The 24,429-nt window shown below is 38.1% G+C and overlaps 1 protein-coding gene across 1 annotated transcript; it reads left to right on the forward strand.

Annotated features, from left to right (window-relative positions):
* Window positions 1-119: 119 nt before the first annotated feature.
* CUTC (cutC copper transporter) lies at window positions 120-23,626 on the forward strand (the record flags this gene model as incomplete). The annotated part of the gene is made up of 9 exons (XM_079718441.1): window positions 120-180; window positions 4,094-4,165; window positions 7,314-7,373; window positions 10,830-11,039; window positions 11,705-11,740; window positions 13,981-14,114; window positions 19,035-19,062; window positions 22,240-22,345; window positions 23,512-23,626. The coding sequence occupies 9 exons, from the start codon at window positions 120-122 to the stop codon at window positions 23,624-23,626; spliced, it is 822 nt and encodes a 273-aa protein (XP_079574567.1).
* Between the last annotated feature and the right edge of the window lie 803 nt (window positions 23,627-24,429).

Genomic DNA, 24,429 nt, shown 5'->3' on the forward strand with positions numbered 1-24,429 from the left:
GAAATCGGGGACGCGCTGGGGTGTGCGCAGCCGTGAGGACGCGCCTGTCTGCTTGCGCGCTCTGGAACCCGGACTCTTGAGTGGAAACCGAAGACGCAAGTGGGAGGAACGCGTGGAGCATGAAGAGGCAGGGAGCCTCGTCCGGGCGGAAGCGAGCGCGGATACCGTCCGGGAAGGCGGGTGCGGAAGGGGGCGGGGAGGGGGCGGTCGGCCAACTTCGCTCCGGGGTGAGGGCCGGGCCTGGCGGTGGTTCTGGCCGGAGGATTAATCGCGATATCCCTGGAAGTACTTGCTCCTGCTCCTCTCAGCAACCCCCCCCCCGCCCCCGTGCGGTATATTCTGTAATTCCGGCTTTAAACGTGTGGAAACCCGGGGGCTGGTGGCGAGAGTGGCCCGGCTCTGGAGCCAGATATGTGGGTTCGAATCCCGGCGCCCCACATCTCGTTGTGCGACCGTATTCAAGTCGGTTAACTTCTTCTCTCCGCCTCGCTTTTCCCTTCTCCACTGAGGATACCAGTACCCCCTCACGGCACCGCTGTGATGGTTCAGTGTCGAGCGCGGAGCTCAGTGCCAAACCTGTGGGGACCGCTTAATAACCTGTAGCTTCTGCGGCGGGGTCGAGGATTGCCCCTAAAGCCACACCCCTCCCAAGTGGCAGAGCTTAGCTGCCCCAAGCCCGGAGTTCTTCCTAACGGGCCAGGGTGCGCTGGCATAGCGGGTGTTAGGGAATTTGGCAGATCCGTCCTCCGTAAACTCTTGGTTCCTCCAAACTAGCAGTTCTCAAACTTTTTAATCTCAAGACCCCTTGGCCCTCTTAAAATTATTCAGACCCCCAAAGACCTTTTATTTATATAGGTTAAATCTATCGATATTGTCCACGTTAGAAATTAAAACAGGAATTAAAAAAATATTTATTAACTAGAAAAAAACATAATAAACCCATTACATGTTAACACAACATTTTTTATGAAAAAAAAATCACCATTTTCCTGAGCAAACAAAAAATAGTGAGAATAGTGCCAATGTTTTGTATTTTTGCAGATCTCTTTAACATCTGGCTAAATGGAATTCTCATACCTGCTTCTGCATTCAATCTGACAGGTCAAGTAGCCTCCCCAAAACTTCACTCCGCTTGTGAGAGAATGAGAGTGAAAAAGGCAAAGTCTCAGTATTACTATGAAAATAATTTTCACTGTACGGACTCTGAAAGTGTGTTAGAGTGCCCTAGTCCAGAGTTAACTGGACTACCCCACTTTGAGAACTGCTGCTCCAAACAAATGTCCTCTTCTTTGATCCCTACAAATAACTTCCTTTTTTAGGACAATTGCCTTACTCTTTTTTTTAAATTTTTATTTTATATTGGAGTAGAGTAGATTAACAATGTTGTGTTAGTTTCAGGTGTACAGCAAAGTGATTCAGTTATACATTTTCCTGTATCCTTTTTCAAATTCTTTTCCCATTTATGTTATTGCAGAGTATTGAGCAGAGTTCCCTGTGCGATACAGTAGGTCCTGTTGGTTATCTATCTATTTATTTATTTTTATTTTTTTTATTTTTTGCGGTACGCGGGCCTCTCACTGTTGTGGCCTCTCCCGTTGCAGAGCACAGGCTCCGGACGTGCAGGCTCAGCGGCCATGGCTCATGGGCCCAGCCGCTCCGCGGTATGTGGGATCTTCCCGGACCGGGGCACGAACCTGTGTCCCCTGCATCGGCAGGCGGACTCTCAACCACTGCGCCACCGGGGAAGCCCTGGTTATCTATTTTAAACATGGCAGTGTGTACATGTCAATCCCAAACTTCCAGTCTGTCCCTCCCCCCCATCCTTCTCCCCTGGTAAGTTTGTTCTGTAAGTGTGCGTCCCCACCCTCTCCTGGCCAAGATTGAGCCACGAGATTTCGGGATCTTAGTTCCCCTACCAGGTAGTGAACCCGGGCCCTGGCAGTGAAAACACGGAGTCCTAACCACTGGACCGCCAGGGAATTCCCACCAAGGTGTTTTCTTGTGTGAGGCAAATAGTACCCCTGCAGCACTGTTCAGTTAGATTGATCTGACAGCTGGTGTGGGTGGCTATCAGGAAACCCATGGAATTAATGCAGTGCTGTTGGTTAAGAGCACAGAGTGTCACTTAGCTCTTTCTGATAGTCTTCTCTTAAATAAATGAGGCAGTTACAGTTTGATGTTAGTGGACGACAGATTTTTGTTTTTCAAATTGAAAATTGATTTTAAAAAAACTATAAAAGCAACATCGGGTAGAAAAAATCAAACAATATAGAAAGGTAAAAAGAAGAAAGTAAAAGTAATTTTAAATCTCACCACCCAGTACTAACAATTATCAGTAGGTGGTGAACATTCTTTTAGGCATTATTAAGTATGCATTCAGTAGTTTTAATTTTTTAAAACAGTATGTGCTTAACTTATAGAAAAAATTTAAAACTCTGTTTTATCACACTCTTTAGTGTAAATACATGAATTTTTATGAATTTATAAATATTCAGCCTTTAGTAAATCTTCGTGTGTCTATTGTGTACTGTGGTAGACAATGTTCTTACTGTGGGTAATAATAAAGATTTCTCACATAAAGACTTTACTTAGGAGGTTTAGGTTAAGTAAGAGTGATCAGACACCTATCTACATAAATAATAATATGAGAAAATAATGTATTAAAGAGATAGAGTTAGTGTTTTAAAGAGGAACATATAGTTTATGAAGAGTTATATGAGTTCAAAAAAGGGAGATACAATTTCCTACTTTGGGAGAGGAAATATCATGGAAATGTGATTTGACATGAACCTTGGAAGATTTTAGCATTCAAAGATAGAGCTGGAAGCACTGTGGATTGAGGAGATGGCATAACCAAGAGCAGGGATGGGGATCAGGGGGAACTTGAGGCATACAGAGGAAATAATGTATAGTTAATGAATGACAACTAGTACTTTTTGTATACTTAGTGGGTACTATACACTTTAAATGAATTATCTCATTTTATCCTCACTACTCTGAGGTAGGTACTAAAACCTATTCTGTTTTATAGAAAACTTAGGCTAAGTATTTGTCTAGAATCACACAAGTCAGTTGTCTGGTCAGGATTTGAGATCCATTCCTGCTCTTAAACATACATACCTTATGAAGAAGTTTAAACATATTCTGCAGGTGTTGAGAAGCATCGAAAGAATCTTGACCTGGAATGTGATGATGAGGTCTGTGTTTTAGGAAGATTAACTTGGCATTCAGTGTATATTTTTCTCAGTATAATTTCTTTTTTTTTAATTTAATTAATTTTTTTATACAGCAGGTTTTTATTAGTTATGTGGGGTTTTTTTTTGGTGGTACGCGGGCCTCTCACTGTTGTGGCCTCTCCCGTTGCGGAGCACAGGCTCCGGACGCGCAGGCTCAGCGGCCATGGCTCCCGGGCCCAGCCGCTCTGCGGTGTGCGGGAATTTCCCGGACTGGGGCACGAACCCATGTCCCCTGCATTAGCAGGCGGACTCTCAACCACTGCGCCACCAGGGAAGGCCATTAGTTATGTTTTATACATATTGGTGTATACGTGTCAATCCGAATCTCCCAATTCATCCCACCACCACCCCAACCCCCGCCACTTCCCCCCTTGGTGTCCATATGTTTGTTCTCTACATCTGTGTCTCTATTTCTGCCTTGCAAACCAGTTCATCTGTACCATTTTTCTAGGTTCCACATATATGCATTAATATATGATACTTGTTTTTCTGACTTACATCACTCTGTTTGACAGTCTCTAGGTCCATCCACATCTCTACAAATGACCCAATTTTGTTCCTTTTTATGGCTGAATAATATTCCCTTATATATATGTACCACATCTTTATCCATTAGTCTGTCGATGGGCATTTCTCAATATTTCTTATGCATATGTCTGTGTTTTTATTTTGCAGTCCAGAGACATCAATTTAACAATTAATATGGTATTTTATTGCATTCATGAGCCCTAGTGTACTTACATACTTACCTATTATTAGACATTTGGATTTTGGCAGCAAAATGTAAAATATTTGTGGTCACTTGGTCTGGACGGATAGTATCATCATGAAATTTCATTGTTCTCTGTATATTTTAGGAGCAGCAAATGGGTTTCTTATGGAAGTGTGTGTTGATTCAGTGGAGTCAGCTGTAAATGCAGAAAGAGGAGGTAAGAGAAATTAGAAAATCATGGCAATTGTCAGTCCTTTTAAAAGTCTGAAAATGAATCCTGTGAACTGACCTCAGGAACCTTTGTGATCTCTAAGGATCCCAGTAAACCTTTTGAAAACAACCAACCAACTAGAAAACCTACTGATCATCTAGTCTTACTTCCCCAGTAGGTTACATTTTGAGTCAGGTGTCTATAATAGTGCTTACTAACCAACTTTTTTTTTTTTTTTTGGCTGCGTTGGGTCTTCGTTGCTGCATGCGGGCTTTCTCTAGTTGCAGAGAGCAGGGGCTACTCTTCGTTGTGGTCCGTGGGCTTCTCATTGCGGTGGCTTCTCTTGTTGTGGAGCACGGGCTCTAGGTGGGCAGGCTTCAGTAGTTGTGGCACATGGACTTAGTTGCTCCATGGCATGTGGGATCTTCCCAGACCAGGGATCTAACCTGTGTCCCTGCACCACCAGAGAAGCCCTAACTAACTTTTTAAAAATTGAATTTAGCAAAGATTTAATTTTTTTCAGGCCACTGATTTTAGAGATTTGATGCTTTTTTCATTGTGAGGACTTTTATCATAATCTTTTTTTTTTTGAACATGATATATTTTACCTCATGGTTTCTTTTGCACCCTGAACTTGCTTTAACAGGAAGCACAGGAATTCCCATCATTTCAGGATCAGAAAAATTTTTAAACTTTATTATAGAAAATTTCAAACATATACAAAAGTAGAGAGAATAGTATAATGAATCACCAGGTACCCATCAGCTTTAATCATTTTCAGTATATGGCCAATCTTTCATTTATATTGGGGGTGAGCAAACTTTTTTGTTAAGAGCAAGACAGAATATATTTCTGACTTTGCTGGCCACATTTGGTCTCTGTCATATATTCTTCTTTGTTTTTTTAAAAAATCCTTTGAAAATGTAAAAACCATTCTCAGTTTGGCAATAAAAAAAGGATGAAGTACTGATCAAGCTACAACATAGATGAATCTTGAAATATTATTCTAAGTGGAAGAAAGCAGTCAAAAATACCACATATTGTATGATTCGACTTATATGAAATATCCAGAATAGGCAATTTTTTTATAGACAAAGTAGATTGGTGGTTGCCGAGGACTGAGGAGCATGGGGAGAAGGGAAAGTGACTGCTGAAGGGTGTGAGGTTTCTTTTTGGGGTGATGAAAACGTTCTAAAATTGGTGACAGTGGTTGCAAAATTCTGTGAGCATACTAAAAACCATTGAATTATACACTGTAAAAGGGTGAATTGTATGATATGGGTCAGTTGTATGAAATGTATGTTTTTTAAAAATACACGAAAACAGGACTTCCCTGGTGGCACAGTGGTTAAGAATCCACCTGCCAATGCAGGGGACATGGGTTCGAGCCGTGGTCCAGGAAGATGCCACATGCCACCGAGCAACTGAGCCCATGCGCCACAACTACTGAGCCTGCGCTTTAGAGCCCACAAGCCGTGACTACTGAGCCCACATGCCACAACTACTGAAGCCCACGTGCCTAGAGCCTGTGCTCCACAAAAAGAGAAACCACCACAATGAGAAGCCCGTGCACTGCAATGAAGTGTAGTCCCCGCTCAACACAATTAGAGAAAGCCCGTGTGCAGCAAAGAAGACCCAACATGACCATAAAAAAATAAATAAAATTTTAAAAATACACGAAAACATATTAAACTTGAATGCCATAACAAAAAGAAGCTTGTGAGCCTTTGGCCTGCAGACCATCACTTGCTGACCTCTGATCTATATTCCTACCTTCCCTCTCCCATCCCCAAATTATTTTGAGGCAAATCCCAGACATTATGTCATTTCATCTGCAAATATTTCAGTATCTCTAAAAGGTTTAAAAAAAATAATAATAACCTTTAAAAATAATAATAATAACCAAAATATCAGTAACATCTTTTTAAAATAATATTTATTAATATTAATATTAATATCATCAAAAATTAGTTTTCAGCTTTCCCCAGTTGGCTCACACAGTTTTGTTTTGTTTTGTTTTACAGTTCTTTGAATCAAGATATAAACATAGTTTTTTGATATGTCTGTTTCAGTCTATGTTTCCCTTTTTTCTTTCTTTAATTCTTTCTTTTCTTTCCTTATAGTTTGTTGAAGAAACTGATTTTCATCTTTTATTTTTATTTTATTTATTTTATTTTTTTTAATTTATGTATTTATTTATTTATTTTTGGCTGCATTGGGTCTTCATGGCTGCACACGGGCTTTTCCCTAGTTTCAGTGAGCAGGGGCTACTCTTCGTTGCGGTGTGCAGGCTTCTTATTGCAGTGGCTTCTCTTGTTGCAGAGCACGGGCTCTAGGCATGTGGGCTTCAGTATTGTGGCACGTGGGCTTGGTAGTTGTGGCTCATGGGCTCTAGAGCACAAGCTCAGTAGTTGTGGTGCACAGGCTTAGTTGCTCCATGGCATGTGGGATCTTCCTGGACCAGGGCTCAAACCCGTGTCCCCTGCACTGGCAGGAGGATTCCCAACCACTGCGCCACAAGGGAAGTCCCGAGATTGCTTTTTTTTTTTTTTTTTTTTTTTTTTTTGCGGTACGTGGGCCTCTCACTGTTGTGGCCTCTCCCGCTACTGAGCAGAGGCTCCAGAGGCGCAGGCTCAGCGGCCATGGCTCACGGGCCTAGCCGCTCTGCGGCATGTGGGATCTTCCCGGACCGGGGCACGAACCCATGTACCCTGCATTGGCAGGCGGACTCTCTACCACTGCGCCACCAGGGAAGCCCCCAAGATTGCTATTTTTTTAATCAATGAAGAGTCAGTGTTCCACTGTGGTCAATCCAGAAACTTCTTTATTCTAAATCACTTCCTTGTACATAGAGAAGCAACCCTATAATACAAAATTTTAAGAGACCTAGCTTAACTTGAATTAACTCTTAAATTTGTCAGTAACAATGTGGGTTGCAGAATATAGTTGGGTTTAAAAATAGAGTTTTACTCTAGTTTTTTTGATTTCTCTCAGTTTCTAAGACTCTGTTCTATATTTAGAAAAAAAATGTTAAGTTTGCTGTTTAATAAGAGTTTATTTTGGACAATAACTTTTGAGCAATGCTTTTGAAATTTTTTCTTAATTTTTTTAATTAAAAAAATTATTATGCTTAGCAATGCTTTTCTTATTATAGGTGCTGATCGCATTGAATTATGTTCTGGCTTAGTGGAAGGAGGAACCACACCGAGCATGGGTAAGTGTCCATTTTTCAGATTTTCTCATAGGAGTTTATAGAGCCTGGAGACAATTGATAATCTGTTTCATTGGGATCTTTTACTGAAGTTACTAACATGTTAACTATGCCATGGATATTGTATCAGTTAGAAATGTTTATGGTTGCAAATAAACTTGTCTATCACAGATGTGATCAAATAGATGTTTTTTTCCCTTATATATCATAAAGTTGAGATTAAGTTACTGTTAATATCGGTTCATATGCTCTGCAGTAATGTCAAGGACTGTGTTTTTTTTTTATCTTTCCATTCTGGCATCCTTGGTATACTGACTTTTGTCTTCATTTCACCCCTCTTAGTCTTTGTGCTGTTGTCATACATTTTTCTTTTACATATGTTAAAAACCCCACACTGCATTGTTATTATTTTTGTTTAAAGAGCCAGTTATCTTTTAAAGAGGCTGAAATAATAAGAAGACATCTTATTTACCCATGTGTAATTAACCATTTCTGATGCTCTTCCTTTGTATAGATCTATATTTTCATCTGGTTTCATTTTTCTTCTGCCTGAAGTAATTCTTCTAACATTTTTTGTAATACAATGTGCTGGTGATTTATTCTTTCAGCTTTTGTATATCTGAAAACACCTTTCCCCATTTTTTGAAAGATATTTTTGCTGGGTGTAGAATTCTAGGTTGACAGTTTTATTCTGCCAGGACTTTAAAGATGCTTCTCCACTGTCTTCTTGCTTGTATTGTTTCTGACAGGAAATCTGCCATCCAAACCTTTGTTCTTTTCTGTGTAATTTGTCTTTCTCTTGGTTTTTTTTTTTTTTTTTTTTTTTGCAGTACGCAGGCCCCTCACTGTTGTGGCCTCTCCCGTCGTGGAGCACAGGCTCCGGACGCGCAGGCTCTGGACACGCAGGCTCAGCGGCCATGGCTCACGGATCCAGCCGCTCCGCGGCATGTGGGCTCTTCCCGGACCGGGGCACGAACCTGTGTCCCCTGCATTGGCAGGCGGACTCTCAACCACTGTGCCACCAGGGAAGCCCTCTCTTGGTTACTTTTAAGATTTTGTTTTTTATTCTTGGTTTTGAACAATTTGATTATGATATACCTGAGTGTAGTTTTTTTCATGTTTCTTGGACATGTGCATTTATACTTTTCATCACATTTGGAAATTTTTCAGCATTTAATGTCCTCCACTCCCTCCTTCAAAGACTTCAACTAACTTACTTAAGGCTGCTTAAAGTTGTTCCACAGCTCACTGATGAACTACTCTTAAAAAAAACTTTTTCTCTGTTTCATTTTCTATAGATCCTATTCCTTTGTTTTCAAGTTTACTGATCTTTTCTCTGCAATGTCTAATTGCTGTTAATCCCACCTAGTGTATTTTTCATCTCACACACTGTAGTTTTCATCCCTAGATATTTGAGATTGTTGTTATATCTCTCATGTCACTTTTTAGCTTTTTTGAACATATAGAATAAAGTTACAATAGCTATTTTAATGACTTGGCTGCTAATTCTAACATCTGTATCAGTTCTAGGTTGGTTTTGTTTGATTGATTTTCGCCTAATGATGTATCTTGTTTTTCTACCTGATAATTTTTCATTGTATGTAAGACATTATGAATTTTACTTTGCTGGGTACTGGATATTTTTGTATTCCTATAAATATTCTTGAGCAGTTAGGTATTGGAAACAGTTTGTTCATTTTGGATTGGGTTTTTAAAATTTGTTGAGTGGGTCTGGAATAGTGTTATTCCCCACTACTGAGGCAAGACCTTCTGTGTACTCTACCCAGTGCCCCATGAATCTTGAAATTTTCCTGTGTGGCTGGTGGGAACAGGCATTATTCCTGGCCTGGTGTGAATGACAGGCACTATTTCTTCTAATTCTTTTCAGTGGGTCTTTCCCTGGCTTTGTGTAGTTTCCTTGCGTGCATATGCCGATCAGTACTCAGCTGAATATTAGCGGGAAGGGGGGGTGTGGTTCTGTGCAGATCTCCAGGGTTCTCTTTCTCTCCTCCCTGCTATTCTCTGCTGTGAACTCTAGCCACTTGGTCTTCCTGGACTCTCAGCTTTGTCTCCTCAACTCAGAGAATTCTCTGGCCTCCACCTGGGTTCCCCCTCCCTATGCTGTGGCCTGGAAAACTCTCAAGATAGTAATCTGGGTCATTCAGAGAGCTCACCTCATTTGTTTCCCATCTCTCAGGCAACATTATCCTTTGTTGCAAACCATTGTTTCATATGTTTTGTCTGTTTTTTGGTTTTATGGGTGGAAGGGTAAATCCAGTTCCTGTTACTCTGTCTCGGTCAGAAGCCCAAGTCCCTATATGAAATTTTGACTCCTATATTTTACTCTGAGATGGATGATAGCGTTATTTAGTATAAAAGGTTTATATATGCAATGGGCTTTTGGACTCTTCTCTCTAAAATAAAGGAGGGCATTCCCTGGCCACTCTGTGAAATACCTAGAACATACCTGTTGTTTGAGTGCACTCTGTTTTTTGCAACAGCAGTCATGTATGATTCATTACTTGGTGATGGGCATATTGCTATCCCATGCAGAATTGGGGTTCTTGTAGCAAGGAAAAAGACGTAAATTCACATTGGGTAAACACTAATGGTGCTTGCCACAGATCTTATACCATTGAGTGTTTCTGAACTAGCCATGAATTGTGTCAGATTTGGGTACTTTTATTCATAGATCTCCTCATAAAATCACAAATAAGTACAACTTCGCTCCCTTTTGCATATCTCTTATTTTAAAAAAAGGCTTTGGGGCTTCCCTGGTGGTGCAGTGGTTGAGAGTCCGCCTGCCGATGCAGAGGACGGGTTCGTGCCCCAGTCCGGGAAGATCCCACATGCCGCGGAGCAGCTGGCCCGTGAGCCATGGCCGCTGAGCCTGTGCGTCCGGAGCCTGTGCTCCGCAACGGGAGAGGCCACAACAGTGAGAGGCCCGTGTACTGCAAAAAGAAAAAAAAAGGCTTTGCTAAATACCGTTTTCCATTAAGGAATCATAAACTTTAGAACTATGTAACCACCTCTATAGTAGGTTTTAAATAGAGCTGTAATCATTATGAAGGAGAAACTGGATCTTAGGGAATATATTGGCAGAACATAGAGCCTGGTAGTTATTACACTTTCAAGTGTCACATTCCAGTAAAAGAATTTAGTTGAGTCAACTGACAAGTGCTTTTAAAATGTGGTAACTTCCTTCTATTTTCTAAATTGCTTTTTTATTTACCCTTGATTTTCTTATTATGTAACTTCTACTATATGTACGTTTTTCTACTCAGTGTCTCCTTTTTCCTTTAGATCCATCTTTCTATGGTTTATTCCATCAACTCTTCCATTTCTTGTAGAAGTGATACACCAGAGCAAATGTAAAAGACCAGTACAGTAATATTTTATTGACTTCCTTGAGCTTTTAGCTCACATTTGAATTTTAATTAGTCTGCTTTATTCTTATAGGTGTCCTTCAAGTAGTGAAGCAGTATGTCCAGATACCAGTTTTTGTGATGATTCGGCCACGTGGAGGTGATTTTTTATATTCAGACCGTGAAGTTGAGGTGATGAAGGCTGACATTCGTCTTGCCAAGCTTTATGGTGCTGATGGTTTGGTATTTGGGGCACTGACTGAAGATGGACACATTGACAAAGAACTGTGCATGTCCCTTGTGGGTAAGAATTTGTATCTGAGACCAAAAAGCCTCTAATGATGATTGCATTGAATACTCCCAATATAGAAAAACGCAATCACAAAACTGACTTTTCATTCACACCTGCAGACACTTATACTAACCTATTTTAAACACTAGCTATTTAGGTGTTTTGGGTAGAGACTATGTGTGACATAGCCCTCCTGACTCTCTCAGTTACTATCAATTGGGTTCTGCTACTGTTCCTTTAGGGTTTAAGGGAAATTTACCTTGATTCCTTTAATCACAGCACCAAAAAGTTGAAAAGCTATTACAGTTGGTGAGGATGGGGAGATGTAGAGAGGACAGAAGCAAACTACTTATATTACTAGGCCAGAGTATTTCTTGAAGATTTTCAGAAGGGTAAGTAATAGATGTAATGCTACCCTTATAGTTGCCAAATCATATAGTTTTTATTTGGTGCCTCTTAAGAAGTGGATGACTATTTTTTTTTAAATGAAAATCAGAGATTAATGGAAACATAGGACTTTTGGATTTGGAAGGTTGCCATTTTTTTATTATTTTAGTCCAGTGTCTTCACTTAAGAGAAGAAAGTATTAAAAAGTTCATTCTAACATGGAGAATTCTGTAAATAGTGATCAGTGATGATCTTTTCATTCATGTTGTCATGTGATTTTCTTTATATAGCTATTTGTCGTCCTCTGCCAGTCACTTTCCACCGAGGTGAGTCATTTCCATTTTAGAAGTTCTGTTGAACGGTGTCAGTTTTCTCATTTCACCAAATGCCACAACCTTTTTTCTGGAACACAGTTGTATAGTGTCATTACAGTGTTACCAATTGGTTTTTTTATACTGGTTCATGGGACTAACAGTTGTAAATTTAGAGATGCACAATTTCTAGAAAATATGAAGCCTTAGTTATGAGAAGTTGTTAAAAGCAGAAGGTGGTGGTGGTGGCATATAATAGAGGGAGAGAGTAAGCATCGCCTACAAGTGCATGTGCTTGTCACAGCTTTCCAAGCAAGAATCCTGAGATTCATTTTTATTAGTTTGCCTCAGGTCATGTGCAGTCTCAAAAAGGATAAATCACTGTGGCCAGTGAAAGGAAATGTGCTGCTTGGCTTAAGCCAGATAAGATCATTCTGGAGCTAGGAGTGAGGTCAGCTTTCCCAGGTGAATATAAGATTCATGGGCAGAGAGGGGGTGGGTATCTGATGAAGAATTGGGTACTATTAGGAAGAGGAGAGAAGAAATAGGTGCTGGATAATCAATGAACAAATGTTCACTATAGTGCACAAAATTATTGTACATTATTGATAGCTTGTCTGCATCAGAATGATTTCTAAAAAGTATCTGGTAATTTTATATGAAAATACTTCTTACCTCTAAATCAGGCAGTTACAATTTCCATACATTTTTGCCTAGCATTGGTAAAATGGAGGAACAAGTGTGAATTTTGCCTTCAGAGGCACTGCCATTGCACATGAAAAGAAAGAAGTCTTCAGTTTTTTTTTTTATTTGATGATATGCATGAGAAATTATTGAATTTTTTTTGTCCTTTTGAGTAAGCATCCAGAGATTAGGATGAGAGTGGACACTAGGATTTGCATCCATTTATAGAAATTAGGTATATAGCATTTGTAATCCTTGTTTCTTTATGAAATGAGTAACACCAGAAAACTTTCTTGACTTGCTGTTTAGCAATGCTTCTCATAAACTAGCAATAACTAAAAGATGTTAGATCGCTTAAAAGTCAGAACTTTGAAGCTAGCCAAAAAAAAAGAGAAGTTTTAAAATACGAGGTAATTTAAATTAGTAAACATTTATCTGAAAAATATATAGTTTAAAATTTGATATGCTAAATAATTCAAAATAAACCCACCATATAGAATATATTTTTCTGTTCTTAAACTAAGAAAATCATTTCAAAGTTTTTGTCTTTTCCTTCAATAAATTTAGCAAAAATATTTCCATGTTTTTCTATTGTTATATTGTCCTGTATTCCACATTTTTTTCACTCATGTATTTAATATTATGACAGTGTAATCACTGAGAAGTTACTGCCACCAAAAAAGGAAAATCCTCTGTGTTACATTTAGCTGCCTACATACACTAAAGGGTGAAAGGAAGGGGTCTACCACCTAATCCACCATAGATGAGCACTTGCGTATCATGTAGCAGTGCTGAGAACCAAAGCAGAAGTAGTTTTCTTTGGGGTTCCTAGTGCCAGTTTCCTCAGTGAGGAGGAGAGAAGTCTCTTAGAAAGTAGGATGGAACTGAAACCTCATATAGTCTGTTGTAAACAACTATCCTTATACTATGAGTCTTGAGTACATGGGATAAATGGATTAGAATAAAATATTAGTCAATAATGAGAATGTGAACCAAGGCTTTTTCTAGAACTGGTGAGTGTAATGTTTTCATTCTGTTTGTCCAGTTTGTTTGAACCCTTAGAGCAGACTCCCAAATTTGAGTCACTTGCCTGTTATGTTTACAATTTTACCATATCCAAGGGCTGCTTGTGCAAATTTATTTAATAATTTTCTTAAAATCTTAAGTAAATTTATTTTAAAGAGAAACTTTATAACTAATGAAAAATGGAAAGTTTTCACTTCTAATCTGCCTTTAAGTAAATGCATCTGTTCAAATGCGTACCATCTAAAATGATCCTGCCTACCATTGGTGGCATGCTGACTGTGGTATGCTGGTAAACTGGTTCTCAGGGAAAAAGAGCCCTGATTTGTAGCATTTGTTGATTTCTGTGGTTTTGTACTTTCACCTTGACTAATTTCAGCTGCCAATGGATTGACAATCATGCTTGCAAAATTCCTGAATATTTAACAACTGACTCTTGCAAGCCAGGACAAGCTAGGTCCAGCATACCACTGTGTGTATACTACATTTTGGAAAGCACTGTATTAGAGATACCTGTTCAAAATTCAAGTCAGTTTTATTTATTTCAGCCTTTGACATGGTTCATGATCCAATGGCAGCTCTAGAGACCCTCTTAACTTTGGGATTTGAAAGAGTATTAACCAGTGGATGCGACAGTTCCGCACTAGAAGGACTACCCCTAATAAAGCGACTCATAGATCAGGTACACACAATTTCCTTCCTTTGTTCCTAAGACTCTGTTGTGGTTACTTCTGATATTCTGCTGTTCAACGAGGTTGTGAGACTACGTATTACTGACTGTGGTTACTCCATAGCAAGCAGGAAATAACATATTCTATAATTCTTATTTCTTTCACATGAGCATTTTTAGTAGCCAAGGCTCTTAAGATCAAATTATAGACAATGCCTAAATAACTGATCTAATTTGGATAACCACAGCAAATTTTACCTTTCTTCTGCCATCAGCGTTGCATAGTTTAAGCCCTATCTTCTTGCTGTCAACCTATGTATACTCAGGGGTTCCCACATAAAATTTGAGAAAATTATCATTTCGAGGTGAATTCTAAAACTAAAACTGGGACTTCCCTTGTGGTCCAGTGGTTAACAAGACTCCACGCTTCCACTGCAGTGGGCACAGGTTCGATCCCTGGTGGGGGAACTAAGATCCTGCATGCCAGATGGCACGGCCAAAAAAAAAAAAACTAAAACTGTATCCTTCTCTCATTTCTCCCCAACTACCAAGATAGGAAGGAAATACATTTTTCTCTTATATGATTTCCTCTTGTGAGTTCGCATCATTTGTAGAACAGTCAGAAGATGGCTTTGTAATTGTAGTATGTCTGTGTTTTTCTGACACCAGTCCAGAGGCATTCTAAGTTAGTGAGTGTGGACTTTGAGATGAGAATGTTCTGGATTTGAGACAGTTTTCACACTTGCTGTATAATGTTGAGTAGATTACTAGTGTTTAAGCCTCTGTTTCCTCATGTGAAATTGAGATAAGTTTAACATCTCCTATATAGGGTTGCTCTGAGGATTGGCAGAGATCAGGTAGGATTGGTAGAGATAAGAGATAATATAAGAAATAAGAAAGGCTCTTGGTAAGAGCCTTAGCAGAGTGCTTGATATGTATTAGATTTTAATACATGTTAGTGTCTGTAATTATTATTACTGCTATTATTAATAATATTATTTAGTGTTTTTGTGTAGACATCTGCTTATGTTTACTTTTCTGTAACCATGAAAATAATTTTCAGAAATTTCACCTGAGGATCAGATAAATTTTTCTAGACTGGAACTTACTGGTTTTATAAATATTTATTAAGTATATATTAAGGTGCAGGGCATTTGCACTATGGTGGTGACCAAGGGGTGCCTGCACACGCACGCATGTGTGTGTCTGTAGTCACTGCCCTTACAAACTAGTGCACAACAGGCACTTTTAATAGAGTACTATATTAAAAAAAAGTGCTGTGGGAGCACATTGGAGAGGAATTAACCCCAGATTTGAGGGATTGGGATTAACAGTAGTTAGCTTCCCAGAAGAAAAGAAATCCACACTGCAATGTCTTACTCATTTGAAGGATGATTAGGAGCCATCAATGTAAAAGGGAATAGGGAGAGGGAGAGTGGGGTGGGGGGGGATGCTCCATGTAGACAAAACAGTATATGCAAAGGCCTAGAAACAAAAGTGAAAATTTATTAAGATATTGAAGAATGACTATAATGTTCAATGTGAAGAGAAGAATACTGTCCAGAGCCTTGAAAACTATTTAAGAGTTTGTATTTTATCCTTGGTGCACTGGGGAAGCCCGAAGGGTTTTAAAATAGAAGGATTGATGAGTCAGGTTTCCATTTTAAAATGGTTACTCAGTATGGAGTAGAGAATAATTGTTGTAGTCATATATTGCATTTCAAAATATTTGTGTGTGTGTGTGTATGTGTGTGTGTGTGTGTGTGAGAGAGAGAGAGAGAGAGAGATTTGTAGTTTAATCACTGGTTGGCAGGAAGAGCTGGGTTAAATATGCTTATACACTAACTACTTTTTTTAAGTAAAAATTATATGTATATATAACAGGTGTACAACATGATGTTTTGATGTACATATACAGAATGAAATGGTTACAGTCAAGATCATATTCATCTGTTCATATAGTTAACTTGTGTGGCGTGTGTGTGTGTGTGGTGAAAGTACCTGAAATCTACTCTCTTAGCAAATTTTTAGTATTCAGTACAGTTTTATTGACTATAGTCATCATGCTATACATTTGATCTATAGATGTACTCATCCTACATAGCAACTTTGTATCCTTTTACCAACATTTTACCAACATTACCCATTTCCTTCACCTCCTCATCCCTGGTAACCACCATTCTATTCTCTGCTTCTGTGTATTTTACTTTTTTAGATCCCACATAGAAGTGAGATCATGCTAACTTTACTTCTTGAAGCAGTTACTTAGTAGTACAATATACTGGTTAAAGCATAGGATTTGGGATTAGAAAGGTCTATGTTTAAATCCTGGTTTTGCCACTTATTAACAGTGACCTTGGGCAGTTTACCTAACCATCCTAAACTTCAGTTTCCTTACCTACAAAGTTAGCATAATAATAGTGCCTACCTCCTAGAATAGTTGTGGATTACTTCAGCACAAGGTCTGACACTTAGCAACTGCTCTGTATTGGTAAATCACTTTGATAGCCTCAGGTAAGCATATACTTCTAAATAATCTTTTATGGAAGGCCAAAAAAAAAAAAGTGATAGAATTCATCCCGTTAAACATTTGTCCATGTTTTAGAAAGCTTTCAGTTGGAAGAAACAGTTACAGTAAATACGACTTTTTTGCTCCTAAACTCATTTCAGCGTTCTAGATAGTAAATATTTAGTTTTGTGGGTATTTTGCTGTAGTCTGTTTGAGGATACTAAACAGCCTTGTTTCACTTATTTCTCTGACAATTATTAAATTTTATGAAATAGCCCCCTCTCCCTTTTACTCTCTATTTCATTTCCTTTATTTTTTTTATTGTATGTTTAAATATTTATATTTTATAAATATACCTATCTGTTGTCTGTTTTCATTGAACATGAAAGCCCCATGAGAATAGGAACTTTCTCTTGCTCATGATGTCAAGGAGGAAAAACTTTTTCTTTACCCTCTTTTAAAAAAAAAAAAAAGTGAACCCTCCTAGGTTCAGTATTAGAGATCCTGCAAATTAAACTGACAAAAGATAGATTTGCAAGAAAACAAGATTGTAATCACGTGTGTATGTATGTATGGGAGTTCACAAAGAAATGTGACTCAAAGAGGTGCTTAGAATTTGGGGCTTATATACCATCTTCTAAGAGTTGAAGGAGGGGGAAGAGAGCACTTAGGGACTTAGAAGTGGAAGGAGAAAGGGCCCTTATGGGAAAACAAATGACTTTTTGGAAAGATTATTGTATCCTTAGAGGAATAGATGGGAGATAGGATAGTTTTGATATTGTCTGTCTGGGTGTGGTGCTGATGAGCTGCTTCCAGTGAGGGGATTTATGACAGTTGAGTTCTTTTTCAGTTCTTTTGGGAAGCTCTGCTTTTAGGCAGATAAGGAATTTCAGCCTTTAGCTCAAAATAATTTTTATGCCACAGTGGCATATTTTGGACCCCTTCAGTCACAGTATTCTCCATACCTACAACAGTGTCTGGTATACGGTAGGCACTTAATAAATATTTGTTGGATGGATGGAGGAGTGAGTAAAGTGACATTTGATAAACACTTTCATGATAGAGCAATTTGATCAGGGTATTATTCTGCAAGTTAGTGAGCTTGTTATAACATTATATGTTATTTTTATTCTGTCATTATTACCTACCTGCCACTAGAGTTCCCACTGAGTATGCATTTGTAAAAAGGTGATTTCCTTTTGACTTTCAGTGTTACTGGGTATATCACCGAAATTTATTTAGGAAATGGGATGAAAATTAGAATAAAAGTAAGGAAATTTCAACACCTATTATCAGAAATTAAATCAATTCATATAGTTCAGTTTTATTACTTAATATTCAATAAAATGGACCTATGGTTTTGTTTAATTGGTATAATAAGCTAGGGAATTTAGTTGAGGACACATGATTTGAACAGATATTTTTTCTAGTAATTTACGATTATGCTATCCTCTTTCTTTTCTGCTGAAATCTTACTTAAATTCAACTACTTCCATTCCATCGCATGCCAAGAACTCAGAATTAGTGTTATTTTTCAGTAGTGGCTTTTCTTTTTTTTTTTTTTTGCGGTACGTGGGCCTCTCACTGTTGTGGCCTCTCCCATTGCGGAGCACAGGCTCCGGATGCGCAGGCTCAACGGCCATGGCTCACGGGTCCAGCCGCTCCGTGGCATGTGGGATCTTCCCGGACCGGGGCACGAACCCGCGTCCCCTGCATTGGCAGGTGGACTCTCAACCACTGCGCCACCAGGGAAGCCCTCTTTGTTTCTTTTTTAAAACATTTATTTTATTTATTATTTTTGGCTCTGTTGGGTTTTCGTTGCTGCGTGCACGCTTTCTCTAGCTGCAGTGAGCGGGAGCTACTCTTCGTTGTGGTGGGGAGGCTTCTCATTGCGGTGGCTTCTCTTGTTGCAGAGCATGGGCTCTAGGCGCGCAGGCTTCAGTAGTTGTGGCACATGGGCTCGGTAGTTGTGGCTCGTGGGCTCTAGAGCACAGGCTCAGTAGTTGTGGTGCATGGCCTTAGTTGCTCCGCAGCATGTGGGATCCTCCCAGACCAGGGCTCAAACCCGTGTCCCCTGCATTGGCTGGTGGATTCTTAACCACTGTGCCACCAGGGAAGCCCCTAGTAATGGGTTTTCTTAAGGTGGTGTGATTATTTAGTTTTTATATTTTATTCTCCTATTCTTTGTGTTTGTAACAGTACAAGTCTTTAAAGCAATACAATAAAATAACCTTTCTGGGTAGAAGGAGTTACTACACTGAACATTTTACTTACCCAAGATCCCAAACAAACAGAAAGGTCTATTGAAAATTAGATACTAGTAGTAACTTAATAAATTTAATATAGTTATGTTTCTGTTTTGCTGCCTTATTATCCCATGTAAGAGAAGGATATTAAAATTGTTTATTTTTTTCTTTTTTCAGGCAAAAGGCAGGATTGTGGTAATGCCAGGTATTTATTTATCTATCCGTTTACTAGTGTAACACTATAGTGAGGAAGAGCAAAAGAGGCAGGACAGTATGGGGGGTAGTATTAGTCCATGGTGTTGGGAAAGAATATATAATTTGATTAAAATGTTTAAGATTGGGGGATCTGTGCTGCAATTTAAAACTTTATATGAGGAACACTCTAGTAGGGTTTTGCTCAGAGAAGAGCAAATAAGGATTGGGGTTTCTCCATGCTTGCTTTCCCATAGTATACAATTTTGTGAATGTAGATGTTCATTTCTGGTGAGGCACACCAAGTTTGATGCTGCTACGCTGCATTAGGGCCAAATGTCCTAGTTGTTGACAAGGTATAAGCAAACATAGGTAATATCCCTGGATAATGTAATACTCAGTTTCTGAAAATCTTTGATTACGAAATTCTTCCTTGTAGTCAGAACAGTTGGATCACATACTCCTAATGATAACTCTAAGATCAATGAAGTACATAATGGCTCATTAGAAGTCAACAGTTTTTAAAGAATTAGATAAGATGACCTAGATCCAGAATGAGATGAATATAAAGACAATCTTAATTTTTTCTTATTAAATTTCTCAAAAGTATAAAAAAGAAAACAGCATTATGAATACTCATGTACTCAATTTCTAGATTTAACATTTTGTCGCATTTGTTTCATCTTTTTTTTATCCTGAGGTATTTTAAAATTAAATTAAAGGCATTATGACATTTTCTCTTTATACGTCTCTAAAAAAATAAGGGTATTTTACTCTAACCGCAATACCATTATCACATCTATCAAAATAAACACTAAATCCCTAATACCATTTAATACTCAGCCAATGCTCTCCTTTCTCTTATTATACGCAGAATGTTTTTTATAGCTGATACGTTCAAACCAGGATCCAATCAAGGAACAAGTATTGTACTTGGTTTTTATCTTTCTTAATATCTTTTAATATAGAAGTTTTCCTTTTCTTCTTCTGCTTTAAAAAAAATGACATTTAAAAAGTTTGAACTACTTACCCCGTAAAATGTCCTAATTTCTGGATTTATCAGATTGTTTCCTTTTGATATTGTTTAGCATGGATTTCCTAGACTAGCCTCTGTATTTTCCTATAAACTGCTTGTTTAGATTCTGGTTAAAAATTTTTGGTAGGAATACTTCATGGATAATTCTGAATACTTCATATTTCATCACATCAGAAGGCATACAATGTCTGGTTGTCTTAATACCAATGATGCCAAGACTGACCAGAGGTCAAAATGGTGATAGTGAGATATAGCCGAACTTTTATAAAGAAGCCAAACAGACGGATAGTGTCAGAAATTTAGGAAAGCTTTGACTTGTAGCAAGTTCCTGAAACTTGAGCAAACAGAAAGCATATATTATTTGTTAAGTTGAGACCCTTAGTAGATTAATCAGGGAATGTTAAAGAAACTTAATTGAGTCTGATGCATTTCCATTTAAGACTAAATATATTTATACTTGACAACTAATACTCAGACTTAAAGACAGTTGTTAACGTAAGATTGTCTTTGCTTTATATGTAATTATTAAGTTATGTGCTATGTGCAAGGCACTACTTAGGATACAGAGTTACACAAGAAACTACTTCCTCAAGAGGCTTACAGTCTTAGGTAAGAAGATGTTATATACAAAAATATTTGTGATTATTTAACAAACCTTACCAAGAAAATGCTAATTATATGACAGGTTCTGTGGTAGGTGTAAAAACACAGTAATGTATATGAAGTAATCCTTCTACTTGAGGAGCTCACCAAATAGATCTATAAACAAATTATAATAATTTCATGTAAGTAATTACCAGCAAGTAAAAATTCCTGGGTAAGTCAACCTGAATGCCTAATGAGTGTCCATCATTGGGAAATATAAAGATAACTAGAACTTAGTAGCTCCCCTCTAGGGACTTTCATAATGAAGCTTACAATATAGTTTAGGCTCCAGTTTCCTTATCTTTATAAAGAGGATATTGAGCTAGCTGTTCTTTCAAGTCCCACCTGTTAGTCTGTGTTTGGAAAATGTATTACTTATGTTCTGATAACTGAGCAACATGTGTTTCAGTGGCCAGATATTCTGTTATTTATTAGAAGGAAATAATGTATTTGTCTTTTAATCCTTACAAGTTTGTGAAGTAGGCAATACTATCCCTCTTTGGTGAAAAAAATTGAGGCTCAGTGGATTTAAGTAATTTATCTAAGATCACATAGCTGTGAAGGGCCACAGTGGTAAAGCCAGGATTCCAATCTAAATCTGACTTCTCAGTCTGTTCTTTCTGCTTCTTAGGGCTCAGTGATATTACTGTACCACCAAGAAAAAGAGTTAATGAGTCTGAAAGAGTGTGTAAGTCAAGTCATTTTAGTAGCTTGAATAGCTTGAGATAAAAAGTACATATTTTAACAGTCATTTAAAAATATGTATTGAATACATCCTATATATTAGGAGAGAATGATATAAAGAAGAATAAGCTGATTTTATATTTATAATCTGGTATCAGTTCAGAATATTATTCTTTATACACAGACATTTAAGAGATTGTTCATTAAAACAAATGAGTCATAAAATACTTGATTGTGCAGTTTTAATAAAGTAGAATCAAATTCTTCTGTAAAATGAAACAAAAAGTTGATATTATAATAAATAAGCTGTATAACACCTTGCATTATTCCCATTTCCAGTGAGATCTATGTGTTTATCAAATGCTGGGCCAGAGAAAGAACCTTGGAGGTTTTCTCTTTGAGATACATTTCGGAGGCTTTGCTTTTGTGACTTCTTCCTCAAGTCTATCTTACCTTTCACTTCAATTTGATTTTGCTTTAATTGAGGGGAAGCAGGGTTAGAGCACTCAGTGATTTTCCTTGCCCTAGAGTAATCTTTATAGATTTAAAATCAGTAGCGTACAGCACTGTTATATAAACCAGTGGGCATGTCAAATTCTGTCATAAAGGTTCTTTGACCTTATCTTTTGTTCTTCAGAGTCTGTAGTCTTGCCTTTTCATCATTTTTTTTTCTAAATTCATTCTAGCTGAGTAAAGAGAGAGTAATTCTCAAATCAATGAGAAATTTTAGTATGGAGGTTCCAGGTAGAGTTGGCAGTCATATTATTCATTAAATCTTATATGAAAATATATTCTATTTAATATATTACTTATTCTTTCCAACAGGGGGTGGCATAACAGACAGAAATCTACAAAGGATCCTTGAGGGTTCAGGTGCTACAGAATTCCACTGTTCCGCTCGGTTGGCTAGAGATTCAGGAATGAAGTTTCGGTAAAAATATATTCTTTGACTCCTGCAAAAATGAATGCAGTTAATCTTTACTTCCCCAAACAGGAAAACCTTAGTTGATGGCATGATTAATGAATGGAATGTTGTGATTAGTATGTAAGTATTACAGTCATTTTTGAAGTTTTTTAACTGCAGAGTGGTTCTTTTTCTGCCTTAAATAAGCAGGCTCTTCTGAACACAGGCTAACCTTCAAAGCCTTAAGGCACGGGCTTCCCTAGTGGCGCAATGGTTGAGAGTCCGCCTGCCGATGCAGGGGACACGGGTTCGTGCCCCGGTCTGGGAAGATCCCACATGCCGCGGAGCGGCTGGGTCCGTGAGCCATGGCCACTGAGCCTGCGCGTCCGGAGCCTGTGCTCTGCAACGGGAGAGGCCGCAACAGTGAGAGGCCCGCGTAATGCAAAAAAAAAAAAAAAGCCTTAAGGCATTGCTGAACTTAGACCAGTTAATAATAAATTCTAATTCAGCAGCTAAACTTCAAATGAATCAGATATGTATGTGTGGCCATTCACCTGTGATTTCCTTTAGCAAAGTTAATAACTATCATATAAGGATGGAAGAGCCGTAGTCATTTTTATCTTTCCTACTGTTAATATTTAAGTCTTTCCTCACCTTTGCTATTTTCAGTTATTTTATTTTTATTTTTTAATTTCTTTAAATTTTATTGTTTTTGGCCACGCCACACAGCTTGTGGGGTCTTAGTTCCCCCAACCAGGGATTGAACCTGCACCCTTGGCAGTGAAAGTATGGAGTCCTAACCACTGGACTGCCAGGGAATTCCCTATTTTCAGTTATTTGGAAATTATATCACTATTAAGGAATTTAAACTATTATGTTTTTTAAATTATACTTGAGAGACTCCTATATTTAATAGTTAATTGTTGATTATTTCTAAGTTGGAAAAAATGAAATGTAAAAGAAGCAAGAGCCTTAGAATTTACAACTCCAGATATAAAATCAAGTGTACTATCTGATAGATTTAGATACTAGATGTTTCAAGTAATTAATAAAAATTATGAAATATAGTAGTTCAGGGTCCTTGACCTAACTTTGTTCTTGAGCCATGAAATTGCCTATAAAATGAAGTGCCAGTAGGAGAGCTCATTTAACAACTTATGTAATTATCTGTTCCTTTATTACTTCTATTGCAGAAATTCCTCTGTTGCTATGGGAGCCTCTCTTTCTAGATCAGAATATTCTCTAAAGGTAACAGATGTGACCCAAGTAAGGACTTTGAATGCTATTGCAAAGAATATTCTGGTTTAGCCACACCTCTCTGAGAGAGATGGATATCACTGGACAAAGGTAGAAGAATAGTCTACAGTTCTCTGTGACACAGCTTTAACCTTCTCTGGCCAGGACAGTCACAGTCTTTGTTTTAAGTCTTACATTACCATGGAGAATGTTTCCAAGAAGAAAAAGAACTTGAAACAGAATGCAGTCATTTCCTTTGCTTAATCTTGTTGACCATCTCCATCATCATGGTTAAATCTGGCCTAGGCTTCTTCCACAAGTGGAGGCTTAGTCTGTTTTCAGTGGAATTAACTGATGAGCTGGGAAAATTCAACTGCAAGGTGGGAAAATTCAACTGCAAAGTATGAAAATTCAACTCAGATGTGACTTCATGGTCAACTCAGTAGCAGTATTTTGCCTTTTCATTTGTAAAATAAAAATTGCCATTCTATTATGGTAGAGTCTCTTACTCATCTGTAGCCAAGTATTAAAAGGAGGATTTTTTTTAAATTTTATTTTCTCTTTTTATTATGTACTTTTTTGGATCCTGGGCAGGATGCTAAGGATATAGAGTAAATGGTATAGCATAAAAATTCCTAGACTTGGGAAGTAGGATATAAAAGTTCCCAGACTTAGAAAGGCAGAAGTGATCTCTGTTGTTCATCAGGTTACTTCTACCTCTGCTCCCAGATAGAGAAATGGCTTAACTATGAGGTTCATCTGACAGTATACAAAGATCTATAGAGAATTGGGAGAGGTTAGGAAGGTTATCAGAATAGCTGTTTCTTTCCGCTGAGGCCACAGATATGGAGACTGGATTCTAGTGATGAAAATTG

The sequence above is a fragment of the Hyperoodon ampullatus genome (genome assembly GCF_949752795.1).
Source record: "Hyperoodon ampullatus genome assembly, chromosome: 1".
NCBI lineage: Eukaryota > Metazoa > Chordata > Mammalia > Artiodactyla > Ziphiidae > Hyperoodon > Hyperoodon ampullatus.